General features: G+C 32.4%; 1 protein-coding gene and 1 long non-coding RNA gene across 2 annotated transcripts; one reads left to right on the plus strand and one right to left on the minus strand.

Moving 5' to 3' along the window:
* Positions 1 to 909: 909 nt before the first annotated feature.
* LOC120127828 (cyclic nucleotide-gated ion channel 4-like) lies at positions 910 to 6534 on the minus strand. The gene is made up of 7 exons (XM_039145645.1): positions 5839 to 6534; positions 5396 to 5611; positions 4110 to 4423; positions 3903 to 4011; positions 2543 to 2779; positions 1625 to 1711; positions 910 to 1502 (listed from the first exon to the last, which is right to left on the minus strand). The coding sequence occupies exons 1-7, from the start codon at positions 6454 to 6456 to the stop codon at positions 987 to 989; spliced, it is 2097 nt and encodes a 698-aa protein (XP_039001576.1). The 5' UTR covers positions 6457 to 6534; the 3' UTR covers positions 910 to 986.
* LOC120127831 lies at positions 4321 to 13083 on the plus strand. The gene is made up of 3 exons (XR_005516571.1): positions 4321 to 4439; positions 9875 to 9886; positions 13071 to 13083. It is a non-coding gene; the product is annotated as an uncharacterized LOC120127831 (long non-coding RNA).
* Positions 13084 to 14124: the final 1041 nt, after the last annotated feature.

The raw sequence follows: 14124 nt of genomic DNA on the forward strand, positions 1-14124 counted from the left end.
ATAAAAAAAAATTGACCGGTAAAAAGTGGGATAAGATTGGTGAAATAAGTCAATTGCAGTCTATAGAGTTGGCCCCTTGCTTACCTCTTTATACAAGCAATGTCCTCTTTTCATATGGGAAAGGGGCTGCCATTATAGCTTCTCTAACCTTCTTTTCGGCAACCCATCTACCCTTTATTCTTATCTTCTTTTGGATTGAAGAAGATAATTTGGTGATGTACTCTGAACTCCATTATATAATGCCATATTGGTGCTCTGACTCCAAATGTGCATAACAGCATAAGACTATTATCCATTGCTGTATCCCAGCAACAGTGTGTTGCTCCTACCAGAAGTGATTCCCGATTTTGTCTTCGTGAATCAGCGGTGGCCAAAGTGTCCCGATGATATGAGCAAAACCAAGGATTTGGAAGCAATAGGAGACTAATGAATGTGACCAATTGGGCTCAACTTAGGCTTTAATTAAAGCTTAAATAGTAATTACCCTCATTTTCCTTTTCAACAGTTTAAAACTTTTCTTACAAAAGCTTTTCTGTGAAAATCTTGCATATGCAGCAGGTTGCTCTTGATCTAGCTTCTAAAGCTCTCGATTTCTTTGTAGTCACTGAGGTTAGTAGTCCAACAGAATCGTGTGCTTCATAAAGAAGGTAAACGGGGACTCAGCCAAGTTTACATGATTTTCGTAGTTAAATTATGAAGGCCCTTATCCAGGAATTTGATGGAAGATATGGAAGTGAGGGGCAATGATTGTTAGGAAACTGATTTTAGTTCATTTTTGACACACTGCACTGGTTGCTTCATTTATTTTTGCATTGCTAACCTCACTTGAAAGATACAACATATAGCTGTAGATACAAACATTTAAAAAAACAAAACAAAACTGCAGGCTGAGTCAAGGTGAACAATACTTTCGAACCGATCAAGGTCCTCACAAAATGGTATCAGAATGAATGCTAACTCCACGAATCCTCATTTGAGACCTTTTTTCAAAAATCGAAGTCATCTTGATTGGGCTTTGGTGAAGTCAACATAGCTGTATAAAGCCTGAGCCTGTCCTCCCCCAATGAATTACTCCTAGATAATGGCCTCCGAGGTCGAATGAATGACAACGATGTGAGTGTTAACCGGTGCTTATACCGCCTCCAAGCCAACTGAATTGCCACTGCTCCCCATGTACGCCACCCTGGAGAATAATACCGAGCACTCCTCTTGACCTTTTCATTAACAAATGTATAGCGGAAATGTTGCGTAACATATTTGACATCTTTGGCTTCAAGACCGAACGCCTCGGTTGTTTCAAGTGTAATGAGTGTGGAAGACGATGGCGGGAGCCTTTCGATGAAGGGTCTTCGTAAACACCACGATAAGAGCTCATCACCGCTGAAATTTCCGGGGCCTAACATGCAGCAACTTTTCACACCATCTCTAAGAATTTGGCTGCTTTGGAGATGTCCCCTTACCACAAAGAGCATTCTTTGTACTGGGTCACCTTCTCTAGTTATCTACAATATCCACGTCAACGAGGGCATAATAATTGAATTCCAGTTTTTTATTTTTCTTAAAATATTCGAATTCGATATATATAAAATATATTCAACCCACCACGATTGGAAATGATACTTACAATTTCTCCTTTGGTGAAAATTAAAGATTTGACACGATCGCAAATATTTTCTAGGACCAAATCATCCATGTGTTGAAACAATGGTACCTGAAAGAAACTTATAATTATGTTAGAAACCAACAAATTCACAACTTTTTTCTATGGCATATATTTGAAAGATATAGAAGGTCAAATTCTATCATTGGTCCCTAGACTATGCATAAACTATAGGTTTAATCCATGTACTGTAATTTGGTCAAATTTAGTTCATATACTTTCCAGATTTTGAAATTCCAGTTCTAGCCCAAATAATACAAATATAATATGATTAAACTATAGCGACTTAAAATGATCAAATTTAAGAACATAAAGTAAATCTACAACTTACATTTAATACATGAATTAATAGAATTACTTTTAACATGTTTTGCTGCTATTGTTTGGGTTAATACCGAAATTTTAAAATTTAAGAAGTATATAATAAACTAAAATTGACCCATATAAAATATATAAAGAAATATAAATAGTTAATTGCACATTATGTTCTTAAACTATAATTCTCATTCTGAATTAGCCCCTGAACTTTAAAGCATTCTATAGGCATCCCAAAACTATAACCCTCATTCTAAATTGGACCATAAAATTTAAAACATTCTATATCAATCCTTAAACTATTAGTATTAGTCCAATTTAGAAATAGGTTAGAGTTTGAGGATTAATGTAGAATATTTTACTATTCAAGAACCATTTAAAAATAATAGTCATAGTTTGATGATATCATGTGCAATTATCTCTTGTTTATATTTTACAGGTTTTTTTTTTGAGAAAAAACTTTTTATTCTTTTTCTCGTTTAACTATTTCTTTAGAACTCAGATATAAGGCTATAGATTAGAGGTGGTACTTTAATGTTCTTTTTGCATTGTTGTGTAATTAATTACCTGTCTAACTAAATCCAGGCAGAGGTGGTACTTGATATCTCTCCGGAGCCCCTCGGGTAAGTTTCGGATCATCTCGCATTCATCGACACCACGCATTGCAGCCCACCGTTGCCGCTCGTAGTTGCGGACTCTTTGCCGGAATCCGGAAGGTAAGTGCCTCTTCCTCATCCACCACTCTATATTCCTCATCTTCAACTGCATCGCTTGTTTCTTGGACGTAGTTGCATGCAGAAACACCTTCACAAAACCAAGTCATACCCACCCAAAACTAAAATAATCAAAACACAACAATATTTAATTTTATTTTTTTAATCACAATATTAAAAGAAAAAGTAGTTCGAAGCAGCAAAACAAATTGATTTAGAACTGAAACGACACGATATGTCAGACATTTTTGTAACATGATATGTCATCTGTCTGAACATGAAAATTATCAAAGATTTGTTGGAATAAAATATGGACAGATAGAATCGTTCGATGGGTTCCACTGGACCCTATGATTGGGATTTTGGTAAAAGAAAGAAAAAACCCAGCACTTTTCTCTAGGCATTAGTGTTACTTCAACCGCAATATCAGTCACTGTTATTTTTTTATGGGACAAAATCAATCACTGTTGGTGTAAACTTTTTCTCTTTGGATGAGCCATAAATTTTATCACTCAACTTTGATCATATTTCTGTGTTAGTCACTACACTTCTGAATTGTTTCAGATTTTCTTTGATTTCACTATGATGGAATATCTACTTCTAAATTCTAACAATGGGATAGCGGAGAAGAATGAGACTAGTTATACATCATGATTTTACGTTGATCGATTAGTTGAAATTGTTGATTGGAATCCTTTTCATTTTGGATTGAGTTTCACGAGTTTTAAAGAAATTTTAAAAAAATCTATATTGGTAGAGTGGTATAGGACGACGAGACAAGTCCATCAATATTTTATGTGGTCAGAAAAGATACTAAAGAACGGTGATTCTAATATTGACATGACACAAGAATGAAACTTTATGAGATTCATCTTTGTTGGAAAGAAAAAGAAAGAAAAGAAAATAATGTAACCAAAAGGTGGCTTCCATTCATGTTAGCAAAATGCAGTCCATATCAATAAAAAAAAATAGCCACGTCATCCTATTATTTCTGATGTAACACTTCAGTGACAAAAAAATGAAATAATTTAAAAGTTTGATGATTAAATTGAAAATGTTTGAAGTCTAGTGACTAAAATAAGAATATGGTAAAAGTTGAATTTTGTTTACTTTTATTTTCTTTTAGTATTCATGACTTTTATGTTTGGAATTAATTTTGATGATATGTAATGTTATACATTGTGAGTAGTATATTAATGATAACTCGTAAATACCTTAATGTTTCCGATCAACATTGTGACGAGAAGAAGTCCACTGGTAAGAACAATGATGTTGAAAACAACTTCTAGCCATTCGGTTGTGCTCTCCAAGTTCCCAAACGTGCTGATAATTTACACACAAACAAAAAGGGTAAGAATAAAGAAAAATATTAATGTATAGTCCGGGATCGTTTTATTATTCAAAAAGAAGAAGAAAAAAACCTGAGAGTCATGAGACCCCAAAAAATGGGGAAAAGTATTTTCTCGAGACGACTGTCGTTGGTGACGAGTTGAACAGTCCATTTATAAGCTCCGTAATCATAGTTATCAGGGCTTTCAATGCATCTGCTTCTCACTTGCTTGTTTTCTGCCCAAAGCAGTCTTGCTTCATCCCTCAACATGCTTCTTGTTCCATAGTAAATTGGATCCTTGCAAGCCAATAGTCTCAGGTCACAATTCTCTATTCCTCTACACTGCTCTTTCAGGCACTTGCCCGATCTTTGAATCCCTAGCAAGTACCAACACGCTCCCGCTGCCTGCTCCCGCACCCCAGTCCATCCCAATAAAATTAAATAAATAGCAAATGTTGACTACTAAAGACTTTTATCCACCCACAATTTGATGGCTCAAACGCCACACTATTTGCAACATTTACCTTGACATTTTTCCTCCCACGTGAATCATGAATTGACAAATAGGAAATTAAAAAAGTACTAATTACCATCTGATTTTTCACCTTTAGGGGACATTTCCATTCCATCTTTTAGAATAAGCCAAAAACTAATTTGGGATTGCTAAAAAGTCTTCACTACTAAGCACTTTTATCCACCCACAAATTGTTTACACTTCAAAACTTTATCAAAGTAGAAAACAAAAATCAATTTTGTTTCAAACTATTCATCTAAAATGTTAATTGTTATACACACCATACTATATAATGATCATAAACGTTAGTAATAATTTATCTCTTCTAGTTTGGATAAAAATTATTTATTCCTTTCTTTTTACATAAAAAGTTACTGAAAATGTTGATGTAAGTGTCTAAGAGAATAAAGGAAATGTCTTATTTTATTAAAGACAAATTATAGTCTTATCCAAAGTTATAACTCTAACATAGGGTTTATAATGTTGAAATTGATGAATTTAAATAAATTTTATTAACATATGTTTATTATGAATATTATATTAACTTATATATTTTTTTGAAAATATTATTTGCACAATCACTTTAAGGATTAGTATTTACATTTTCTTTTCCATACTTTTTGTAAGGAGTAATTGTTATTGAGATTATCAGTTACGGATTTAAGTATATATAGGTGGACACATATTCATTTTGAAATTCGATTTTTCTATTAATTATTTGTTTTAGACATTTAGTGATAGTGTCTGTCATACAAAGATTTTGTATTGTTAATATTTGTGTATATACCTTTAAAAATATTTTTAGATCCGTTATGGGAGATTACTATAAAAAAATTAAAAAATAAAATAAAAGAAGTACTTACATGTGAAGCAACGAAATAAGCGATCAAATTGAGAGCGATCCCCCACCAAACGGTACCGAAGACGTAGCCGGAAAGGCTTTGCATGCGGCGTAAGAGGCAAACGGCATGGTAGATCTTGGGAAGGTATTGGAAGAGGAATATTATCAACAACACCGTCATTACTAGGGTTACCGATCCTCTTTCCAATAAAGATGGAATTGCCACCCACAGTACAATCTTCATTTCATTGCAATTTCACGTCAGTCCATAATTCATATGAAAATGGAAAAATGATGAAATCCATGGAGTATTTTCCATTCTACTTTTCCTAAAATTATATAAAACGACATGGTTTCTTCACATGTTTGTTACGCTGACCACTACATGCAACAGACTCACTAATGGCATGCACTTGTCATCTGTCTCTTATATTAATTAATTAATGAAACTGAGTAATGATGTACCTGAGGTAGAGGTAGAATTACGAAGAGATCAAAGAAGAATCCCTTCCTTGCTTTCAGGTATTTAAATGCCACGTGGCGCGCATTCCCACCACGGGGTCGGTTGCTTCTTTCTCCCCTTTCCTCTTCACTCTCGCTTCCGCTTCTCTTATCGTACGACGATCTCTTAACCATTTTGAGCTGCAGGCACATGTTCCACACGTGCAACGCGTCGGTCATGCACCGGAGCGCGGTCACAGTGATGGCGAACCACCCGTCAACGAAGAGGCACACGCACGTGTCACTAATCGAGAGGGCGTAGAAAAACAACGGGTCCACGAAGAGGCCCGTTGCGCAGACAAGGAGGAAAACCCTATTCCATTCCTGAACCCATTTAGCTCTAGGGTCCAAAACTTGCCCTAGATACCAAGTCTTACGGCGACGGCCGCCACCACCACACATGAAAAACGACCCCCGACTATCCCTCGAACTCTCTTCTTCTTCTTCTTCTTCAACCTCATCTTCCAACAATTCTTCTTCTTCCGTATCTCCTAACTTCTCTTCTTCTTTGTCGTCATCGTCGTCGGTAAAATATTGTGTGTGAGCGCCTCGTGAAAAGGAAATTTCGCGTTCGCTCGCCATCGAGATTCGATAATTCAAAAAAAAAGAAAGGTTTATGGAACTAGTGAGAGATATTCATTTGATGTTTCGAAGGAGGAGGGAATATAAGCAAAGATGGCGAAGAAATCATTTGACCGGAGAGCAGTGAAAGTAAGGGGAAGTAGGACAATAATATATGTAGTGACAAATTTATTGAATGTACATTAATGCCCTTCAAATAGTTTAAATTTTGGAATATACAATAATATATGTGAGAAATATTAAAGTTGAAACTTAAATATGATTATTTCTTAATATTTTAAAATAATTAAATTTATAATTTGAATTATGATAACTTTGATTATTGGAGCTGTGGCAATGCTCTAGTCCTTTACAATTTTTGCACTTGTTTGGGTCCACGTGCAATTCATTAATTTTTCAACTAACTAGCATAGATGGGAATATGCGTTGAAGAAATAGTTTGATCCGTTTTTATCATCACATTTTTTAAATTGCTTATTTAATATATTATTAATGAAATTTTTTAAATTTCAACAAATCAGATTATTGATTGGATGTAGATATAGAATTTTCTTAAATTGAGTTAGGTCTTATTTGATAAATTGATAGATTAAATTATAGGCGAAATAAGAATTGTTTAATTAAAAATTTAGAGGGTTTAAAATAAACTTTTATCATTTTATAAATTAAAAGATTCACAAATCTTAAAGGTATTAAACTATAAATTTAATTTTATGTAGGACCAAAATGCAATATGTCTATTTAGAGTTTATAAAATCTAAATGGACCATGACCCAAGTTTTTAAAGTAATTGCCACGTGATTTGAGTTTAGAACAATTTGACAGTGTCTTTAGCTTAAAATATCTTTGGAGAAGCATTGTTTTATGCTTATGATTTGTATGTGTGTGATGTGGGTAACTATCACATGAAGCTTCTTAATTTTGTCTAAATTCTCTTCTTAATAGCTTTGATTGAAATCTATTCTGCTAAAACCATTCACCAGAGCCCACGCAAAAGCACAAAAGGACAAGGAAATGCCTGACAACAAAAACAAACAGAATATAAAAATAAAGTAGTGAAAGTGTAAAGGGAATGTTGAGAGCTTAGTTTTTGTTTAATTATTGTCACTTCTAAATCTTCCTTTCAAAATGTTCCCCATTGTAATTTCAAGTACAAACCAGAGGGGGCACAATTTATTTTTTTAAAGTTGAGACCCCGATTTAGTAATTATAAATGATAATGATATATGAGAAATAAATAATATAATCGTGGTACGAATATTTATATTAAAAACTAAAATATACTTTTCATTACGAGATTAAATTAAAATTAAATATTGAAAGAAATTATAAATCAATTAAGTATTTAAATAAAAAGTTATAGCCCCTTTTTTATTATAATATTTAGGAAGATACATATTCAAGTATGTTTAAGTACGTAATATCATCTAATTATGAATTTGAGGATATTTGAATAATTTTAAAATTTATAATTTTTTTTTATAAAAAAACTTAAATTATTATTGGATAAAAATTTTGAGAGAGAGGATCTCGCCCTATAAAATAAAACATGAAAAAAATTAAAACATAATATATAAGATTCGAGACCAAAATTTTAATACAATTTAATTAGAACAACAAAATATTAATTGAAAAGGGTTTATTTTAAAATTATGTAAGGGGAATCTAAATATTTAATATATTTTATCAACATTTAGTGTCCTCATACTGTCTGTCAAACATATATTATAGGACTCGAGTATCAAGATATGGGCATTGTATAGCATAAGTATTGCCATACCTAAATTGTTGTCCTCACAACATTACATGTAGCTTTCAACATTTAATGCAAAATTTGATTTTTTTTTCCTTTTTTATTTTTCTCTTGAGAAATTAAAAAAAAATTTGAATAAAATGATAATTCCGGAGCAGCTTCCTCGTTCTTTCCTTTTTCTTTCTCAAGTCTTAATTGATTATTTACCATCATAGTGCTCAAGAGAAAATGTTGATAAACGTCTCTTCATAATAAACGAATATAATAAAAAACTATCTATATACAATAATACATTTAGATTTCGTATCAAGTGAGTTCAATAGAATTAAAATGAGATCAAGTGGATTCAAATACATTTAATTTTTTCTCTTCCCAATTTTTTTTTACAAGATTTTCTGGACTCAAGTGGAATCAATTTGCTACAGTAAAATAAACATCTATCCGCCCTCGATTATATATCAATTATTAATTAATCTAACGAGATGACATATTATAAATAAAATTAATCTTATGCTATAAATAAAATAAATTCGGTTGAAAAAATTATCTTCACAATAAACCTCTTAAATTCAAATTTCATATTGATCATATCTACACCATAAGTGAAGTAGTTGTCAATATTAACAATTTAAAAGGAGGAGGACCAAATCAAGTCAAATTGAAGCACACATACTATATTTCAATTTAAAGAATTCCATATTTGTGCCCAACTATTACAATTTTTTATATTATATATAAATTGTCCATAATTTTTAAGCTCCTACCATGCTACAATTATACTTCATCACATTTGGACCTATAACCTTCAAGATATGTTAACTAAGCTAAGGTTTAATTAACACGAAATTTAAAGTTTTACCAATTGTACAATTTAAAACTTGGACAATATAAAAAAAATTTATTTTTTAATAATTACTTACATTTGACATATTGATCAACTAGTTCGGATAAGATACTATTGAGATATATTACGAGAACGATTCTTCCAATTTAACTTTTTGCATTCACAATGTTAAAATTTGAATCTTAACTATTATTTAAGAAATTTAAAGACTCATTTTGTCATACTAATGAGAAATCAGTACATATAAAATTCTAAGTTAATTAATATGTAACCAAACTAAAGAGTTAAAATACTGAACTTATCTCTAATCATGTAAGCAAACTAACAATTAAAGAGTTAAAGAAACAATAATCCAATGAAAGAAGGGAAATAGTTTATAGAGAAACAAACAATTGATAAATAATTTTACTTGGAAGGATAATTTAAGGGCGAAGGAAGTAAATTAGAAGAAAAAGACATAAGAAACAGGAGAGAGAGTGTTCGGTACCATTCACAAAAAAGTCCAAAAATCGCAGTTTCCATGCAACTTCGTATATTTTGTTGGTTTCTTCATTCAATTAAATTATATCGATATCCAAAAGGCTTTTTTCTCCCTCCAAAGGCACTTCATTTTCATATCTTCCCTACCATTTTTTTCAATGATTATTAGCAAAGAAACAACAACAATAATAATGAACCCTAAATATATTATCCTTATTAATATATATACATTATATTCTCTGTTATATATTTTGTTGAAAACTACATACGTGAGTTTATTGGATTATAGTATGGACTTTAGTGATCATTTCAGAAAAAAATGATTATTTAAATTAAATAAGAAAAAAAGGAAAGTTATTGATTTAATCCTCTAGCTAGGTAGTTAAGTTATTGCAAGTAATCATTTTCGTTTATGATTTTTCTTTTTTTTTTCAAGTCGAGGGATTAAAATATAATATGAGGATAGGATAGGGGCTTCTATGATAATTTTTCTGTATAATTTTAAGAAATTAAGAATATTTCTTGCTTAATATAAAGATTGAATCATGAATAATTTAAATATTATAATTTACATCAAAGATATCAATATTTTTCTCTCTTAATACTTCCAGAACTTGATGTTCATGAGAGTCACTCAGAGCAGCAAAATGTACATAGAAATTACTGTTGATGAAGAGACAATATATATATTCAAAATAAAATATTGTTCAAGAAAAAAAAATACAATTTAGGGTCTAATGAATTTTTTATGGAATGATTGTACTGATTTTTCCTTAGTATCTAAAATTTCAATAATAAAAATAAGAGAATTGGAATTTTAATTCAAGTTCGCAAACTTTGAAAAAAAAATAGGTGTGCATGTCATCATGTTTTAACTAGATTGTAAATTATAAATTAAAAGATATTGTGTATTTAAATAAAATAAATATATATTTTTATTGTATATTATAAAATAATGATATTAATTAAATTAATATCTAATCACCTAAATTAAACTATGTTAAAATAAGTATTTTGAATGGGATAAGGAGCATTTGTGCAAATGTTGGCTATATAGCTGACTAAGGGTCACAAACCATTAATCCTCCCATGTGAATTCCTTCACGCTCCACTTGCATGATTGAAGCAAAGATTCTAACTCTTATCTCTTTCGGATAAGAAAATTATATATATATATTATGAAATTTCTAATTATTAATATGTATTTATGATCTTATTTTTTATCGATTAATAATTTAATTTCTTCAAGTTCGTTTGAAATATTATAATAATTTAAGTCAATGATCTATTTATTCAATAGGAAAATATATTTACTTCAACATATTTAAAATTATAATAATGACATACTGACATGTCAAGCAACATCAGTAATAAAGGAAGTGTTGTGTTTCCTATAAATCTCGAGTTCGAACAACTCTGTCAACAGAATGTATAAACATTTTCAGTTGAACTTATCAGCATCACTAAAATCTTCGAAGTGACACAAACATATCATGCACTTAGTTGCACGACCTGTCGAGCATCAAAATCTCTTATGATCTTCAAAATATTCGCAAGTGCGAATGCTTTCGTCTCCTCTTCAAAGCATTAAAAACTTCGAGACAAAAAAAATTTGACTTGTCGTTCCTCAATGTCTTCTGGGGAGGTTTATTTATTGTCGTAAGTATATTGTTATCCGTTACTAAAATCTCTGCAATCACTTCAGTTTCGACCAATTTTTTATTGTGACCAATTGATTCGGGGCAGAAAATGCGCTATAGTATGAATAGCTACATAATGCAAACCTAATCAACTAGCACATGTTTCCTTCTTGGATTTTCTTTTCCAAGTTTCATTGTACAATTGAGTTACTAGGTATAGTCAAACCCTAACCATGGGCACATAAAAAACTTAGTATATTTTGAAAGAAAGGGACCCATCACGTGAAGAGATGTCGAGGACCACTTAACATTAGACCTTGAATCGAGTTTTTCATTTGTTGCTACGTACGTTTAGGATATTTGTAAAATTTGGCCTTTTCTCACTCCGAATTTTCCCGGAAAATGCAGTGGGAAAATCGCTTTCAAAAATTTTGATGTCACTCTCGCATTTTCCCTCATTAAATCTTTGAAATGGAAGCTTATCAATTAGATCCGTACGACCAGCCATATAAAGAAGACAAATCTCACAAGGCATCTCCAAATATTTAATGAAGATTTTTCATAAAAAAATTATAATTTTTGATCTACAATGAGAAGAATGACAATTTATTATGGTTGTAAGTGTGGTGATTGAAGGTAAAGGAGAAAGGTTTGCGGTTTATTCATTATGGAGTGGACGGAATGCTGACTATGCACCGAAAGTGTGCATAATAAATGCAACTTTCGGTGCTGCTTAAAAAAAAGGGGCAGCAGCTATTGCTGAATTTTGAAAATGGTATAACCTCAATTTTAACCATTGTAATTTAGGATATTTACAAATTAGTCCTTAAAGCTTCAACTATAAATACCCTAGCTCATTTAGCTTCAAAACCATCCCAAAACATTCTAGCTTTCTTCCAATACTAGAGAGAATTTAGAGTTTCTTGAGAATTGTTTTCTCATTTTTATCAAGAGAGAATTATCATTGTTTTCTCCTTGGTAGATCGAGAGAGGTTGTAATTCCTATTTTCTCATAGTGAAATTCTTCTACCGTTGCCCGTGGTTTTTACCCTATATTATTTAGGGGGTTTTCACGTAAATTTTGTGTCTTCTTTATCTTTATTTTTATTTTCTCAAATTATCAGTTGCGATTTTGCTCTATCCGATAGCCGTCTTCCGCAACAATTGGTATCCGAGCTAGATTAGAGTGTGTAATGTCTGCTTATTGTCTTTGTGGTTGCCACCAAAAGATGGATCCTCCAACATAAGAAAATAAGAAGTTATTACCCATTCTTTGAAGGTTCCAAAGAACTATTCATGATAGTGAAATAGTGGGAGCTATCCGTAAAAGAAGCTATGGCAACGAAATTTGATATTGAAAAATTCAATGGGAGAAATTTCTCATTGTGAAAATTGAAGATGAAGGCTATCCTGAGGAAAGACGGTTGTCTAGCAACTATCAGTGAAAGACCAGTGGATTTCACATATGACAACAAATGGATCGAAATGGACGGGAATGCTATGACAAACTTTCATCTAGCATTAGCAGATGAAGTATTGTCAAGCATCGAGGAAAAGAAGACAACTAAGAAGATATGGGATCATCTCACCAAATTGTACGAGGCCACATCGTTGCACAATAAAATTTTCCTTAAGAGAAAATTGTACACTCTGCGTATGCCAGAATCTACTTCAGTGACGGAGCACTTAAATACACTGAACACTTTATTTTCTCAGCTTACATCCTTAAGCTGTAAAATAAGAGAACAAGAACGTGCTGAACTTCTACTTCAAAGTCTACCGGATTCGTATGATCAACTCATCATCAACTTGACAAATATTAATGTCACCAGTCTAGTCTTCGATGACATTCCAGCTGCTGTTCTACAAGAAGAAAATCGGTGCAAGAACAAGGAAGACAAACAAGTAAATCTGCAACAAGCAGAAGCATTGACAACGATGACAATGATGAGATGGAGATCAACAGAACGTGACCAAAGCAGCAGTCACAAATATGGTATATCGAAGTCGAGGAGCAAGAAGAATTTAAAGTGTTACAATTGTGGAAAGAATGGTCATTTGAAGAAGGATTGTTGGAGTCTAAATAAAAACTCCAATCCACAAGGCAAAACCGCAAACACTTCAGATGATGGAGATGCTCTATGTTGTGAAGAGTCAACCACCGTAGAAGGTAGAAAAAGATATGCAGATATATGACTCATTGATTCGGGAGCAACATATCACATGACCTCAAGAAGAGAATGGTTCCATCATTATGAACCTGTCTCAGGAGGATCTGTGTATAGTTGCAATGATCATGCCTTAGAGATCGTTGGCGTGGGAACCATCAAATTGAAAATGTATGATGGAACAATCAAAGTTGTTCGAGATGTGCGGCACGTGAAGGGCCTGAAGAAAAATTTATTATCCTACGGATTGTTGGATAATAATGCAAGAAAGATTGAGACACGGAAATGAATCATGAAGGTGTTTCGTGGAGCGTTTGTGGTACTGAAAGGCAAAAAGATAGCAGCAAACTTGTACATGCTGAAGGGAGAGACTTTGCTATAAGTAGAAGCCTCTGTTGCCTCATATAGTTCAGATTCTGCAATGTTATGGCATCAGAAACTTGGACACATGTCAGAACAAGGAATAAAAGTTCTTGTGGAGCAAAAGCTACTTCCAGGCTTAACAAAGGTATCACTTACTTTGTGTGAGCATTGCATAACAAGTAAGTAGCACCGGTTGAAATTCAACACGTCAAATTCTAGAGGCAAAACTGTTCTAGAATTGGTTCATTCTGACGTATGGCAAGCACCAGTTACATCCCTAGGTGGAGCAAAATACTTTGTCTCATTTATCGATGACTACTCTAGGAGATGTTGGGTGTATCCTATTAAGAAGAAGTCAGATGTGTTTTTAACTTTCAAAATCTTACAAGCGAAGAATTTGATGACTTTTGCAGGAAAGAA

Source organism: Hibiscus syriacus, unplaced genomic scaffold (assembly GCF_006381635.1).
Source record: "Hibiscus syriacus cultivar Baekdansim isolate YM2019G1 unplaced genomic scaffold, ASM638163v2 tig00110472_pilon, whole genome shotgun sequence".
Lineage (NCBI taxonomy): Eukaryota > Viridiplantae > Streptophyta > Magnoliopsida > Malvales > Malvaceae > Hibiscus > Hibiscus syriacus.

What these genes read in the sequence shown, in the direction of transcription:
- LOC120127828 (XM_039145645.1), bottom strand. Translation starts at nt 6,456, where the DNA reads ATGGCGAGCGAACGCGAAATTTCCTTTTCACGAGGCGCTCACACACAA. An exon ending in CTTATTTCGTTGCTTCACAT is followed by an intron (nt 4,424 to 5,395) that starts GTAAGTACTTCT and finishes GTGCGGGAGCAG; the next exon opens with GCAGCGGGAGCGTGTTGGTA. An exon ending in TGGGGTCTCATGACTCTCAG is followed by an intron (nt 4,012 to 4,109) that starts GTTTTTTTCTTC and finishes GTAAATTATCAG; the next exon opens with CACGTTTGGGAACTTGGAGA.